This window comes from Pleurodeles waltl, chromosome 5, assembly GCF_031143425.1.
Source record: "Pleurodeles waltl isolate 20211129_DDA chromosome 5, aPleWal1.hap1.20221129, whole genome shotgun sequence".
NCBI lineage: Eukaryota > Metazoa > Chordata > Amphibia > Caudata > Salamandridae > Pleurodeles > Pleurodeles waltl.
Window position 1 is genome coordinate 1,253,451,252 of NC_090444.1, and position 12,257 is coordinate 1,253,463,508.

At 45.5% G+C, this 12,257-nt stretch overlaps 1 protein-coding gene across 1 annotated transcript in view; it reads right to left on the reverse strand.

Moving 5' to 3' along the window:
• MDN1 (midasin AAA ATPase 1) overlaps positions 1–12,257 on the reverse strand; it is a 1,740,009-nt gene that overhangs the window by 374,571 nt on the left and 1,353,181 nt on the right. The window contains exon 72 of the mRNA XM_069235499.1: positions 5,191–5,264. Coding sequence (XP_069091600.1) covers positions 5,191–5,264 — 74 coding nt within the window. The remainder of the gene's footprint in view (positions 1–5,190; positions 5,265–12,257) is intronic.

Consider the following 12,257-nt stretch of genomic DNA (forward strand, 5'->3'; position numbering starts at 1 on the left):
CCCTTCCGGTGTGTGCGTGTGGGGTCGGGGAAGGGACCGAATCCCCAACCTGAACCTGGCTGAGTAAAGTGCCAGCACCATGGATCCATTTTGCGCAAACTGCGCCTTCAGTTCAAGTTCAACTTGTTTGCTGTGTTTTTTTTTTTTTTCCCTCTTGTATGGAACTCTGACTTTTGCTTATCTTCCAGCAAACCTTTCAGGTGGACCGTGCACCTTTACATGAGCAGAACTCATGCCACATCAAATTGCTAACACTGTTGAATTAGAGACTCATTCAGAGAGAAAAAAAAAAAAAAAAAAAAAAATTGCCCAGTCTTTTCTATGTAGATGTATCTGATGTGAAAGGTTATGAAATCAATGTGTTAATTCACTTCTATTGCTTTACAGGGATTGCTTTGATCATAATGTTTTTTTTTGTGCTGATGTTTTTTTTTGTTTGTTTGAAATATGAGATATGTGAAACAAAAATTCATTGGTCAAAGGGCGGAATGTCCTGCCATTTGATAAGTTTTGTTTTGACCAATGACTTTGTGTTTCACCACTGCGCATATTAGTTGCTCAATGTTCACCAGTAGCACATGGTATGTTTTGTTCAGTTGAGCCGCCTATTGGCTTTGACATGGCATTAGCCATTACTTTCTGTATTCAGTTGAGCCACCTATGGGCTTTGACATGGCATTAGCCATTACTTTCTGTATTCAGTTTACCCGCCTATGGGCTTTGACATCGCATTAGCCATTACATTCTGTATTCTGCCTATTGGCTTTGACATGATGTATTCAGTTTAGCTGCCTATTGACTTTGACATGCTATTAGATATTCTGCCTATGGGCTTTGACATGATATTATATATTGCATTTTGTATTCAGCTCCGCTGCCTATTGGCTTTGACATGATATTATACATTGCATTTTATATTCAGCTCAGCTGCCTATGGGCTTTGACATGATATAAGACATTGCATTTTGTATTCAGCTTAGATGCCTATTGGCTTTGACATGACACTAGACATTGCATTTGATATTTAGGTTAGCTGCCTATTGCCTTTAACGTGGAGTTAGACATTGCAGTTGAGGTGTATTTTTCCAAGCTGTGTTTTTGCACCAGATGAACCAAGATGTTTTGCTCTCACAGTAGACTAGACCTGATAAGAGAGGGTACATGGGCGTTGTTTCTCTTCCCTTGAGCTTGGGAACAGGAGTAGTCTTGGAGACCTGGCCAGTCTCCAAAAGGCTTGCTCAGTTTCCCAGGTCTGAGAGGAGGGGGCACACCTTTGTAACGAATGTAACAGGCTGCAGAGAGTGAGATTCGAATCTGCCGGACCTCGTGCTGGAGCTTGGCGCCAGCTGCCAGCATCCCGTGTGGGTAGACGACACTCTTTCTCGCGGCTGACAGGGGTCATCAGCTTGCAGACCTTAGAAAGATGTAGCTGTAAATAGTTCCTACACGGTGAAGTATTTGTTTTGCTTTGCATTCAATATCTTATAAATATAACCTGCTGTGTATATTGCAAACTGATATATTTTGTTTGATTAACGCGGACTTGAAAGCTACTAATTCGTCATTCATATAACAACAATAAAAGTCTTCTTTGACCTCAGAAGTGCATTTCTGTTGTGTTATGTTAGTGCTTAGAAACTAAATAAGAGGAAAGCACTACAAGGACCGAATGCGCAAAATACCCCTTCCTATGGACCTGACAGTCCAGACTGTAATGTTTGGCGAACATGTGCAAGGATGCCCACATTGCTACCTGACAGATGTCCAAGTCTGGAACATCCCGTGCTAACACAGTGGTTGCAGCTGTCGCTCTGGTAGAGTAAGCCCGCAAACCCTCCAGAGATCGCCTTTTATTCACTGCGTAGCACATTTTAATGAAGAGAACACCTCATCTAGAGATGTTTCTTTTCTGCACAGCTCTACCTTTCTTCTCATTCACATACCCAACAACCCAACAAAGTGTTGATCATCTACCGGAACTCTTTAATATGGATCAAGGTGAACAGTCAACGCTCTTTTTGGGTCCAGGTGATGGAGTCTCTCTTCTTCCTTAGAAGGATCTTGGGGTGTGTAAAAAAGTAGGCAAGGTGATGGACTGGCCTAAATGAAAGGGTGTGGCTACTTTGACAAGAAAAGATGCCCTCATGAACCACTTTGTCAAGATAGTTGAAATGTAGGGTGGCTTAGATTACAACGCCTGCAGCTCACTTACCCTGCGGGTAAAGGCCACAAAGATGGCTGTTTTCAAGGTGAGAAGCCTGAGAGGACAATTGTGGAGAGGCTCAAAAGGAGCTCACATAAGGAATGTCAGAACCAAATTCAAATCCCATTTTGGCATAATGAATGGGGCTGGAGGAAACATTTGAGTAAGGCCTTTAAGGAACCTAGAAACAATGGGAGACAAACTAAAAAGGTTGATCAAGCAACCTCAAGAAACACAGAGATAGAAGATCAATACCAGTTGAGAGTGCCCATAGCAGAGCCAAGCTGGGCCAGAGAAAGAAAAAACAGAACCTCAGAGAAAGGAGCAGAATGGCGGATAAACAGAGTTGTCTGTACACCATCCCACAAATTTCTTCCAACAATGTGCGTATACCGTTTTGGTGGAGGGACACCTGGCTGCCAAGATAACAATACAGACTTCGGGCAGAAGGTCAAAAGGTGTCAACTGGCACCCCTCTATATCCACGCTAAAAGGGGGAGACTGGACAGGTTTGGGTGGAGAACCCTGCCCTGCTGCTACGACAGAAGATCCTCCTGAAGGGGCAGTCTGATCAGAGGATCAATGGCCATGCTTAATAGATTGGGATGCCAGACTCTTCGTGCACAGTCAGGAGCCACAAGGATTACTTGGGCCTAGTCGTTCCTGAAATGGTATGGGTGGAAAGGTGTATAGGAGGCCTGAGCTCTACTCCAGACTGAAAAAATTGCCAAAGGAGTGCCGCCTTGGAAACTCCAACCAGCAAAACTGAGGACATTGAGCATGCTCTGCAGAGGCAAAAAGAACTAACCAAGGCTCTCCCCACTGCTGAAAGAGACCTGGCGCCACCTCTGGAAGGAGATGCGATTTGTGATCAACCAGGCACTGTTTGCTGAGTTTGCCCACTCTGGAGTTCAGAGAGCTCGCCAGGTGATAAACAAGGGAAATTCCATGATGTTCCAGCCACATCCAGAGGCGCAGAGCCTTCTGACAAATGGTCCACGACCCCACTACACCCTGCTTGTTGCAGTACCACATGGTGGTGGAGTTGTCTGTGAACACCTGCACTACTTTTCCTTTGAGAGAGGGATGGAAATGCTTTCAATGCCAGTCTAACTGCCCTGAGATCCAAAAGAATGATATGGAGCCCCGACTACACCAGAGACCAGCGCCTCTGATCTCCGCCTCTCCTATGTGGCTACCCATCCCGGGAGTGACGCATCTTTCACTACTATCAGATCTGGTTGGGGAAGTGAGAGGTATCTGCCTCTGACCCAACTGAGGTTCAAGAGCCAACACAACAAATGTTGTGCAGTTCCCTCAAAGATCAGGACCATGTCGGAGGGACTCCCCTGATGCTGCGCCCACTGGAACTTCAGGTCCCACTGCAAAGCCTGCATATGCCATCTGGCATGTGTCACCAGCAGGACTGCACACAAGGACCAGCAGTCTCAGCGTCATTCTCACTGAAATCCAGGAGAGAGGATGAAACATCAGCATAATAGCCTGAATATCCTGAACTCACTGCTCGGGAGGATAAACCCAAAATGGCACTGAGTCCAGAACAACTCAGATAAAAGGGAGTGTCTGAGAGGGAGTCAGATGTGACTTTGACACGTTTATAGTGAACCCTAGAGGAAGCAGAAGGTTCACTATACACTGGAGGTGGGCGATAACAGCCTGGAGCGAGTCCGTCTTCAACAGTGAGTCTTCAAGGTAGGGGAAGAATGAAACCCCTGACCTGCGCAGATGAGCTGCGACCACGCCTTCACCTTGGTGAACACCTGAGGGGCGCTGGTACGGACAAAGGGGAGCACGGTAAACTGAAAATGCTTGTGGCCTATTGTGAACCGCAAGTAATGTCTGTGGGCAGGTAGGACGGGAATAAGGAAGTAAACGTCCTGCAACTCCAACGCTACCATCCAGTCTCTCAGGTACAGGGCAGATAAAACAAGAGCCAGAGAGAGCCCCCTTTTACTCCGTGGGGCCCAAAGGTACTCCAGCGTTGACAGTCTGCCCAAAAAGGAGGCACATGGCCTCATAAAACTAATTTTGTTGGGCAGAGGTCACTCCCGGACACTCAGCGAATCATGGCGTGGGCCCAGACACATGCTCTGCAGATGAAGGCCTACCCTCCGATAAGCCTAACTAGTCATCCATGCTACCAAAAAAGAGAGCATTAAGTAGTATCTACTTTGGCCTCTGTAAAGCCTCTGGGGAACCACTAGACTGTGCACCCTATACCTTACCTTGGTATAGTATGGACAGAGGCAGCTTCCTACACTCAACATGCCTGGAGATGAGTGAACAACCACCATCATCTTCAGGGACCGATCCCTCAAAGCCTTCGGATGCATGGGCCGACACTCGGAGCATGACTTCGGAGTTGGTCCTGCTTCAAACACCAAAGGTACACAAGGTGTGGATCCGCCACCGACATCACCCGATGACAGGATCCGCGAGGCTTGAACCCAGTCTTCCTCAATGATATTCTCAGTCCACCCGAAGTCATACAACGCGAAAAAACTTTCAGAAAAAGTTTTAAAAAAAAGAAAAAAAAAAAAAAAAGGGCAGTCAAAAATTGACTGAGGGGTATCTCTCAGGGATCGGTGCTTACCGACGTGGAAAGAAAAGAACTGACGTCTGCGCACCGGGATGGCACGTATGTAGGATCTGCGACGTCATATCCATCCACCTCAGGGAACCCAGATCTCACCAGACTTAATACATAAGTCAGAAATATACAAATGGGAAGGCTTTGAAGGAGTAGCATGTCGTAGTTGCAGATGTTATAATAGTGATTTGTCACAAGGTTCCCTACCACTAACACCCACCAATTCCTCCCTTCAGATTTCACAAACTGTCTGTTTGATTTTTTTAATGGAGCTGTCGTAAGCTTATCATGTTTAAGCAGGTAATGCTACATGTAAATCACTAATTCCATCTGATGAGGTGGCACTAAAGAAAAACAATTTAAAAATAATTAATACCTGTGGGTCTTTTCCACTGACTGCTTTATTGACCAGAAACTGACATCATTCCACTTGGAGATATTCACAAATTCCTGTAAAAAAGAACATTTCACTACATAGTACTTTTAATTAGAAAGTATACAATTTGATTGAAAATCAGTAATTACTAAATACAAATTAAAAGAATAAGATGTATGAGGCATGAGGTTAATTTTACATTGTCCTCCAATAGATGGGTTATCTGAAAGTATAGATCTGATGCTTTTAGGACAACCAATGGTGAATCCCATAGTTTTCTACCGGCATGCACACAATTCCCAATGCAGAGCTACTAAAAAAAAAAAAAGAGGGAAAATACATACCCAGATAAGACTCCAGACACAAATTACGGGACCCATCAAACCTTATATTGGCAAAAGCAATTGTAAAGGCCAGTACCCTATGTAAGAGGCTGGTTCAGTTTATAGTGTACCCGTATGGTGTGGCACCCTATACTAAGTCCAGGAAACCCTTTGTGATAGTGTTTAGGTGTCCAGACAGCAAAAACTCTCTAGGGGTAGTGTGGTGAGCAGCTAAAGCTTATCCAGGAGGAGTGAAAAGCACTTGCAATACCACAACAGTCAGCCCGTAAACAATTACAAGAAAGAACCACACTAGGTGTTGCAGAAAAAAAAAAAAAAAAAAAAAAGATATATATATATTTCTTTATTTATTACAACACTAAAGTTATTCTAACATTGGTATATCTCCGCCTGAAGATAGTAACACACATACATATACCCAGAAGCCCAGAGTACCAAAACCAGGGAGCCCAGGTGCATAGAGCTGAAGTGGCGTCAAACACTCGCTGGAGTCAAAGGAAACCTCAGTTGTCCAGCTGCTGTCGCGACCCTTGTGTAGGAAAGTACTTTCTTTATAGCATAGTTACCACCACTTTTTGCCTGAGGTCAGTGTGTTTATACTGTAGTTGACAGGGATCCTGCAAACCAGGACCAGGTGTCTGTGCTCTCTCCTCTAAATTTGGCTGTTGGTAAACTTTTTGCACTCACAGTTGGCATACTGGTGCACCTATTCAAGTCCTAAGTATATGGTACGTAGGTACCAAGGGCATTAATACACCAGGGGGTCCCCCATGGGCTGCAGCATGTATTGTGCCACCCATGGGAGCCTATGCAAAATGTGTCTGCAGGACTGCCATTGCACCCTGCATGAAATGGTGCCTTCACCATTTCACCACAGAAATAAGGGCTTGCCTTATATATCCTCGTCACTGTACTTAGACACTGTAAACCACCCCTCTGGTAGGCCCTTTAGCCCAAGAGCATGGTGCATGTCCCTAAGTTTGAGGGTGCCCTTGCATTAGCAGGGTATTCCTACAAGCACCAGACTCCATTCCCTGGGCTTTGTAAGTGTGGGAAAGCCATATTAAGGTATGTAATGGAAACTGGTCAACACGAGTGGTCCAACTACATAATGGGGTTGGCAGCAGAGTGGGCCGACAGCCAGATCCCATAAGGCTGCACAGGCAGAAATGGAGGATCCTCTAAGGAACCCCCAGAGTACATGGTATGAAGCAACTAGCACTGGAATTAGTGTAGTTGCATGATTCCAACATGTTTGATACCAAACATGCCTAGGTTTGGAGAAGCCATTATGTAGTTGGACCACTTGTGTTGACCAGTGTCCACTGCATACCTTAAGATGGCTTCCCCGCATCTACAAATTCCAGGTAATGGAGTCTGGGGTTTGCAGGGGTACCCTCACACTTGGGAAAATGCACCCTGCCTTTGGGCTGAAGGGCTTACCAGAGGGGTGACAAAGTGTCTAAGTGCGGTGACCAGCATATAAGGCAAGCCTTATATCTGAAGTGAAAGGTTCAAGCACCACTTCATGCAGACTCCAATGGCAGGCCTGCAGACAGTTTGCATGGACCCCATGGGTGGCACAATACATGCTGCACCCCATGGGAGTACCAATACCCCGGGCACCAAAGTACCATATATTAGGGACTTGCATGGGTGCACCAGTATGCAAATTGTGTGTGTAAAAGGTTCACCAGCAACCAAATTTAGAGGTGAGAGCTCAGACACTGGGGTCATGATTAGCAGGATCTCAATGCACTACAGTCTAAACACACTGACACCACGCAAAGATTGGGGGTAACTACGTCAGAAATATGCAACTTTCCTACAACCTAGAACTAAAATTGCTGTTGTCATCATCAGATACCAATTAGACACCCTCACAGAGGTTGGGGGTATACCCCTTTGATACACCCAAGAAAGCACAGATAAGACCTGCTGACGATAAACAATATTGAAATGTTTAAGACCTTCAGCTGAGTTGCAGGTTGTTGGGCTCATTGGAGGAAAAAACAAACCCACAGGATTATGCCGAAATGCTTAACGTCCAAAGCCATGCACAGGACGTGTGCACAGTCATGATATCACTTTGTTGGAGGAGAGAGACCTCCTGCAGTGCTGTCATCTGGACATTTTCGGAGACAATATAATGGTTGAGGGTTCTGATATTAAGGATAGGCCTGAGAGAGCTTGTCCTTCTTGGGACAATGAGTACACTGTCCCCCCCCCCCCCCGCTGTTGCAGGGGTATTCCGCTATGGCCCTCTTTTGATTAAGTGCATGCACCTCCACTTTGCAAAGAGAAAGATGCTTGTGTTGTCAAGTTTGTGTGCGTGGTGTGCTGCTAGGATGGGTGGAATGCAGTTTGAGGCAGTAGCTGTGAACAGTGACAATCAAAAGTATTACCTGGGGGCCGCATGGGGCCCTCCAGTCCTTTACATGTGGCCACCGGTTGAAAAGCAGCTCTAGGCTGCTTCCTAATTTACAAACCAAAGTAAACTGAAATAATAATAATAAAAATAAAAAAATACCCTTTCGAAATTCAAAATAAGTTAATTTTATTAACATGCAGGAGCGTTTAATTTTAGTACATCAGATGTAAATCAGTGTATTGAGAATTTTTTTTTTTTTTTTTTTTTTTTTTTTTTTTAAGGTGAGAGTTTTCAATCAAGAATTTAGAAACAGTCACGCCTTCCTCCAACCTGACATCAATGCCAATAGTGAACTACGAGGCAAGTCATTTGTTAAGCGTGACCTCTGGCTGGCCTGGGTTGCTATTATACATGAGCAAAATAATAATTTATATAATCAAACTCAAGAGAAGGTTTTGTACAAGGTACATCCTGAAGAGGTCCTCCTATAGGTGAAAATAAAGCAACAAGTAAAAGGAAGCAAATTGAAACAAAACAATTGGCTAGGATCACACAATTTGGTCCACTGGGGAAGCAGACATTGTTCCCAGATACAATTCAACCGCTAGATGCGTCGCTTCCTCCACCTTAAACCTCGCCCACCCCTGACCGTCACCCTGCTGGCATCGATTCGGCCCTCATTCAACCAGAAAACAAACATTTTGGCACCTAAAAAAATGTCTGCAAGTACCCATGCCGTAGAGTATCTTTTTTGTTAGTATAGGTTTTTGTTTGCATGTTTACATCAAGACAACAAGGTAACACAGATCAGCATGACGAACATAGGTATGTGTAAAATATACATCCAACAACAAGTATGATCCCACCCCACCTTTCAAACCATCCAGCTTACGTCCTGACGACCCCACAGTACCATGACAGTTTATTCATGTTGTTTTTCCAAGACCATCTCTTCCAGACCGCCCTACCCCGATCTCCGAGGTTCCAATGCCCCCCTGCCCCTTAAAGACTCTCCTTCACTATCCAATCAGCTCATGGTGGACAAGTATCTGGTGGGACTAACATCAGTCAGAATGGCTGCCCAGGCCAGCAAATCATCAGCAAGTTTAGCATCTTTACAAGTCCTATACATTTAGCATTCCCCTGCATTTGCTCATTCAGCCATATCCTTCTTCTACTTAGAAAGAATTGGGGCCCTTGAGGACTGCCATTGTATTGTTAACCGTCGTTTGGCCAGTGTGAGCCCTAGCAGTAGTAACTTTCTACTTAATTTCTTCTTATTTGTAATCAGGACCCCACCTAATAGGCATTGCCCAATATCTCCAGGGGTTGTCCACTCAGTGGCCCCGTTAAGGGCAGTCAGTTCCCCAAACACGTCCAGGCACCTCCATTTCATATGAATTAAGTCAGCATCCAAGTGACGCACCTAGGACAAGAACAGGGTCTCACACGATATGCTGTGTGCAAGGTCATAGGAGACAAGTACACCAAATGTATGACATTAACTTGTGTTAGCTTAAAACGAGTTAGTTGACACCATCTTGGTACCCTCATGAATAGCGACCCCAGTACTTCGGCGTAGCAGTGTCTGCCATTTATTGTGCACCAGAAGCTCCCCAGTCAAAAGGTCTTCCCATAGAACCCTATAAAAGGTGTGATACTAATTTGTGTCCACCCCCTAAATTCAGCAAGGCTCCCATGAACGATGATTCCAGGGACGCCTCAGGAAAGTATGGCCATATGGACCGGGCTGTCACCAAGCTTTTTTGGCATACTGGAGAAACTGCCCCGGGCCTAGATCAAATACAGTCAGGGCGTCGGGTAGGGTAACACACGACCATCGGGATACAAGTCTCTAATGGTTTCACATCCTCCTTCACACCACCGAACAGACATCGATCTGGCACTCTGGTAGAAGGGTCCAAGCGTCCATAGTAGTATATCGAAAGCAAATGGCGCTCGACGCAGTACCTCTAACAGCTCGCTCCCATGTCATGCACACCTGTTGAACCACAGCAGGCACCGCAGCGAGGACTCCAGAGCCCATCATGTAGAGCTCAAGTAGAGAAAAGTCACCACAAGTGCCTGCAAGCAGACGGGTTTCCCAATTCTCACTGCCAGCAAACCAACGTGCTGCATATGTGCAGTAAAATAATATAGTTCAAAATAAGGCAGCTTAAATCCTATTCTGCCTCAGGTTCGCTTAAGTGTTGAAAGGCTTAGCCACTTCCTCCCTGCTGTCCATAGTAACTCTGTGATTAATTTGTTGTATCAATTTCTATGACTCTATTCCTGGGGATCTGGAATAGTGTCCCCTAAAATATATATAGGCGATGGGGCAATACAATAATTTTCACTAACACCACTTTACCCATTAGAGATAGGTGTAGTGTTCCAAAATCTCATAGATGATATCAATTTCTCCAGTACTCTCAGCAAATTAAGGTTCCCGAAGCCGGATGCCGTGAGCCAACCTGATACCTAAGTACCTAGTATTTTCAGTTACCCAGGTTATGTCTATCCAGGGGAGAGCAGCCAGAGACCTGCCAACCAGCACTTCCTTGGGGAACTGCCTAGATTTAGCACAGTCGATGTTAAGACCAGATAATTTGCTGAACTCGTCCAGAAGTGCCAACAGAATGGGGACTGAATATTCAGGTTGTCTCAAGTAAATCAAAACATCATCAACATACAGGGAGATCACAGTAGTGCTCTCACTAATCTGTACGCCCCATCCCTGTAACTCTTCTCGGAGTCAAAAAGCCAACGGCTCCATGGTCAATGCGAACAGCAGTGAAGACAGGGGCGCAACCCTGCCAAATAACAGAATGCAGAGCGAATCGACTAGACACTGTCCCTCCCCCACCCCTGACCCTAAGCTGTGGGCTGTATATAGAGCAACTGAACCCACCATAGGAAGTTGTTCCCGACACCTGCGCTACTTCAGACGTCCCACAGAAATTTCCAAGATAAGGAATCAAAGGCTTCTTCAATATCTAGAAGGGCCAGAGCATAGGGGTCCTCCCTGGAAGCATGGGCGTGCTGACCTATTAGAGTTTCCTCAGGTTAAGGATAGTATTTCTAAATGGAATAAATCCACATTGATCCTCATGCATTAATCGGGGCAGGTGGGGCAGGAGTTGCACCACAAGGATCTTGCTCAGGATCTTTACAGCAACATTAAAAATGGAAAGGGTCAGTACAAAGTGAGCTCCTCCAGATCCCTATGAGCCTTGGGCAGCATGACCATAATGGCTTTCTGCATAGAAACCGAGAGCCTGCCCTTTTCAAATACCTCCCTATATACTTCCAGGAGCTTTTCAGCCGTCAACCTCACCCTGTAGAGTATCATGGTTAATACCATTTGCTTGAGGTGAACTGTTGCCAGTGGTGGAGGAAATGGCATAAACTGCCCCTTTAGTTTGTGTGTGATTGGGGGGGGGGGGGGGGGGTGGGGAACCCAGTCTTAGGCCAACAGGATCAGTTGCACTCTGTCCTGCCTTTCTTGAGGATCCGCAGGATCAGCTGCAATGGCAGAAATGAGTAGTCAAGACTAAAACCCTCTCCTAGAGACCCATTGGGACCATTAGGAGTAAACTCTACAGAGCAAAATGTCTGGCTGTGAGTGGTTTCAGATGTAGCAAAATAATCTCAGAGTACACCCATCTGGGTGAAAATACCTTGAATATCTGTGTATAGCTACCACACATCACTAGGAGATGTTGCCTGCTGAGTTTATCTAACCTGATTTTGTGGGAACCCAGAAGGTGAATGACCGTCAGGGAGATCCCGGGAGGTTACAGCCACAGTCTCAGAGTATTCAGGACACAGAACCACAACTCCATCCTGCTTGTTTCAGTATTACATGCAAACAGTGCTGATTGTCAGAACCTAGATCAACTAGTCACTGATGGAAGACAGAAAGACATAAGGCCACGCAGATCAGCCCAAAAGATTCATGTGAAGACTATGCTCAAATGGAGTCAAAAGAACCTGATCTCCACTCCCCCAGCTGACCTCCCCAACCCAGAGATGATGTGCCCATCAACACTGTGTGCTCTAGATGGGATAAGATAAATAGCTGTCACATGTCAGGTTGGTATCCATCACTGAGGTCCTGAGTCACTTCGTCCGATATGTGAATACTGTTGATAAGGCACCTCTAGTGCTGGACCCAGTCAAGATTAAGGTTCAACTGAAGGACCTCCATAAGAATAAAGCACCAGCAGGATGCATGAAAATAGGAGCCAAGAGAAACCACTTGTTCTTAGACTTATCAGAGAATGGGGAGGGGGAAAAGGCTCATTACTGGGCATGTCTGGACTAGTGTGTTGTGCTTGTCTATGTAGAGG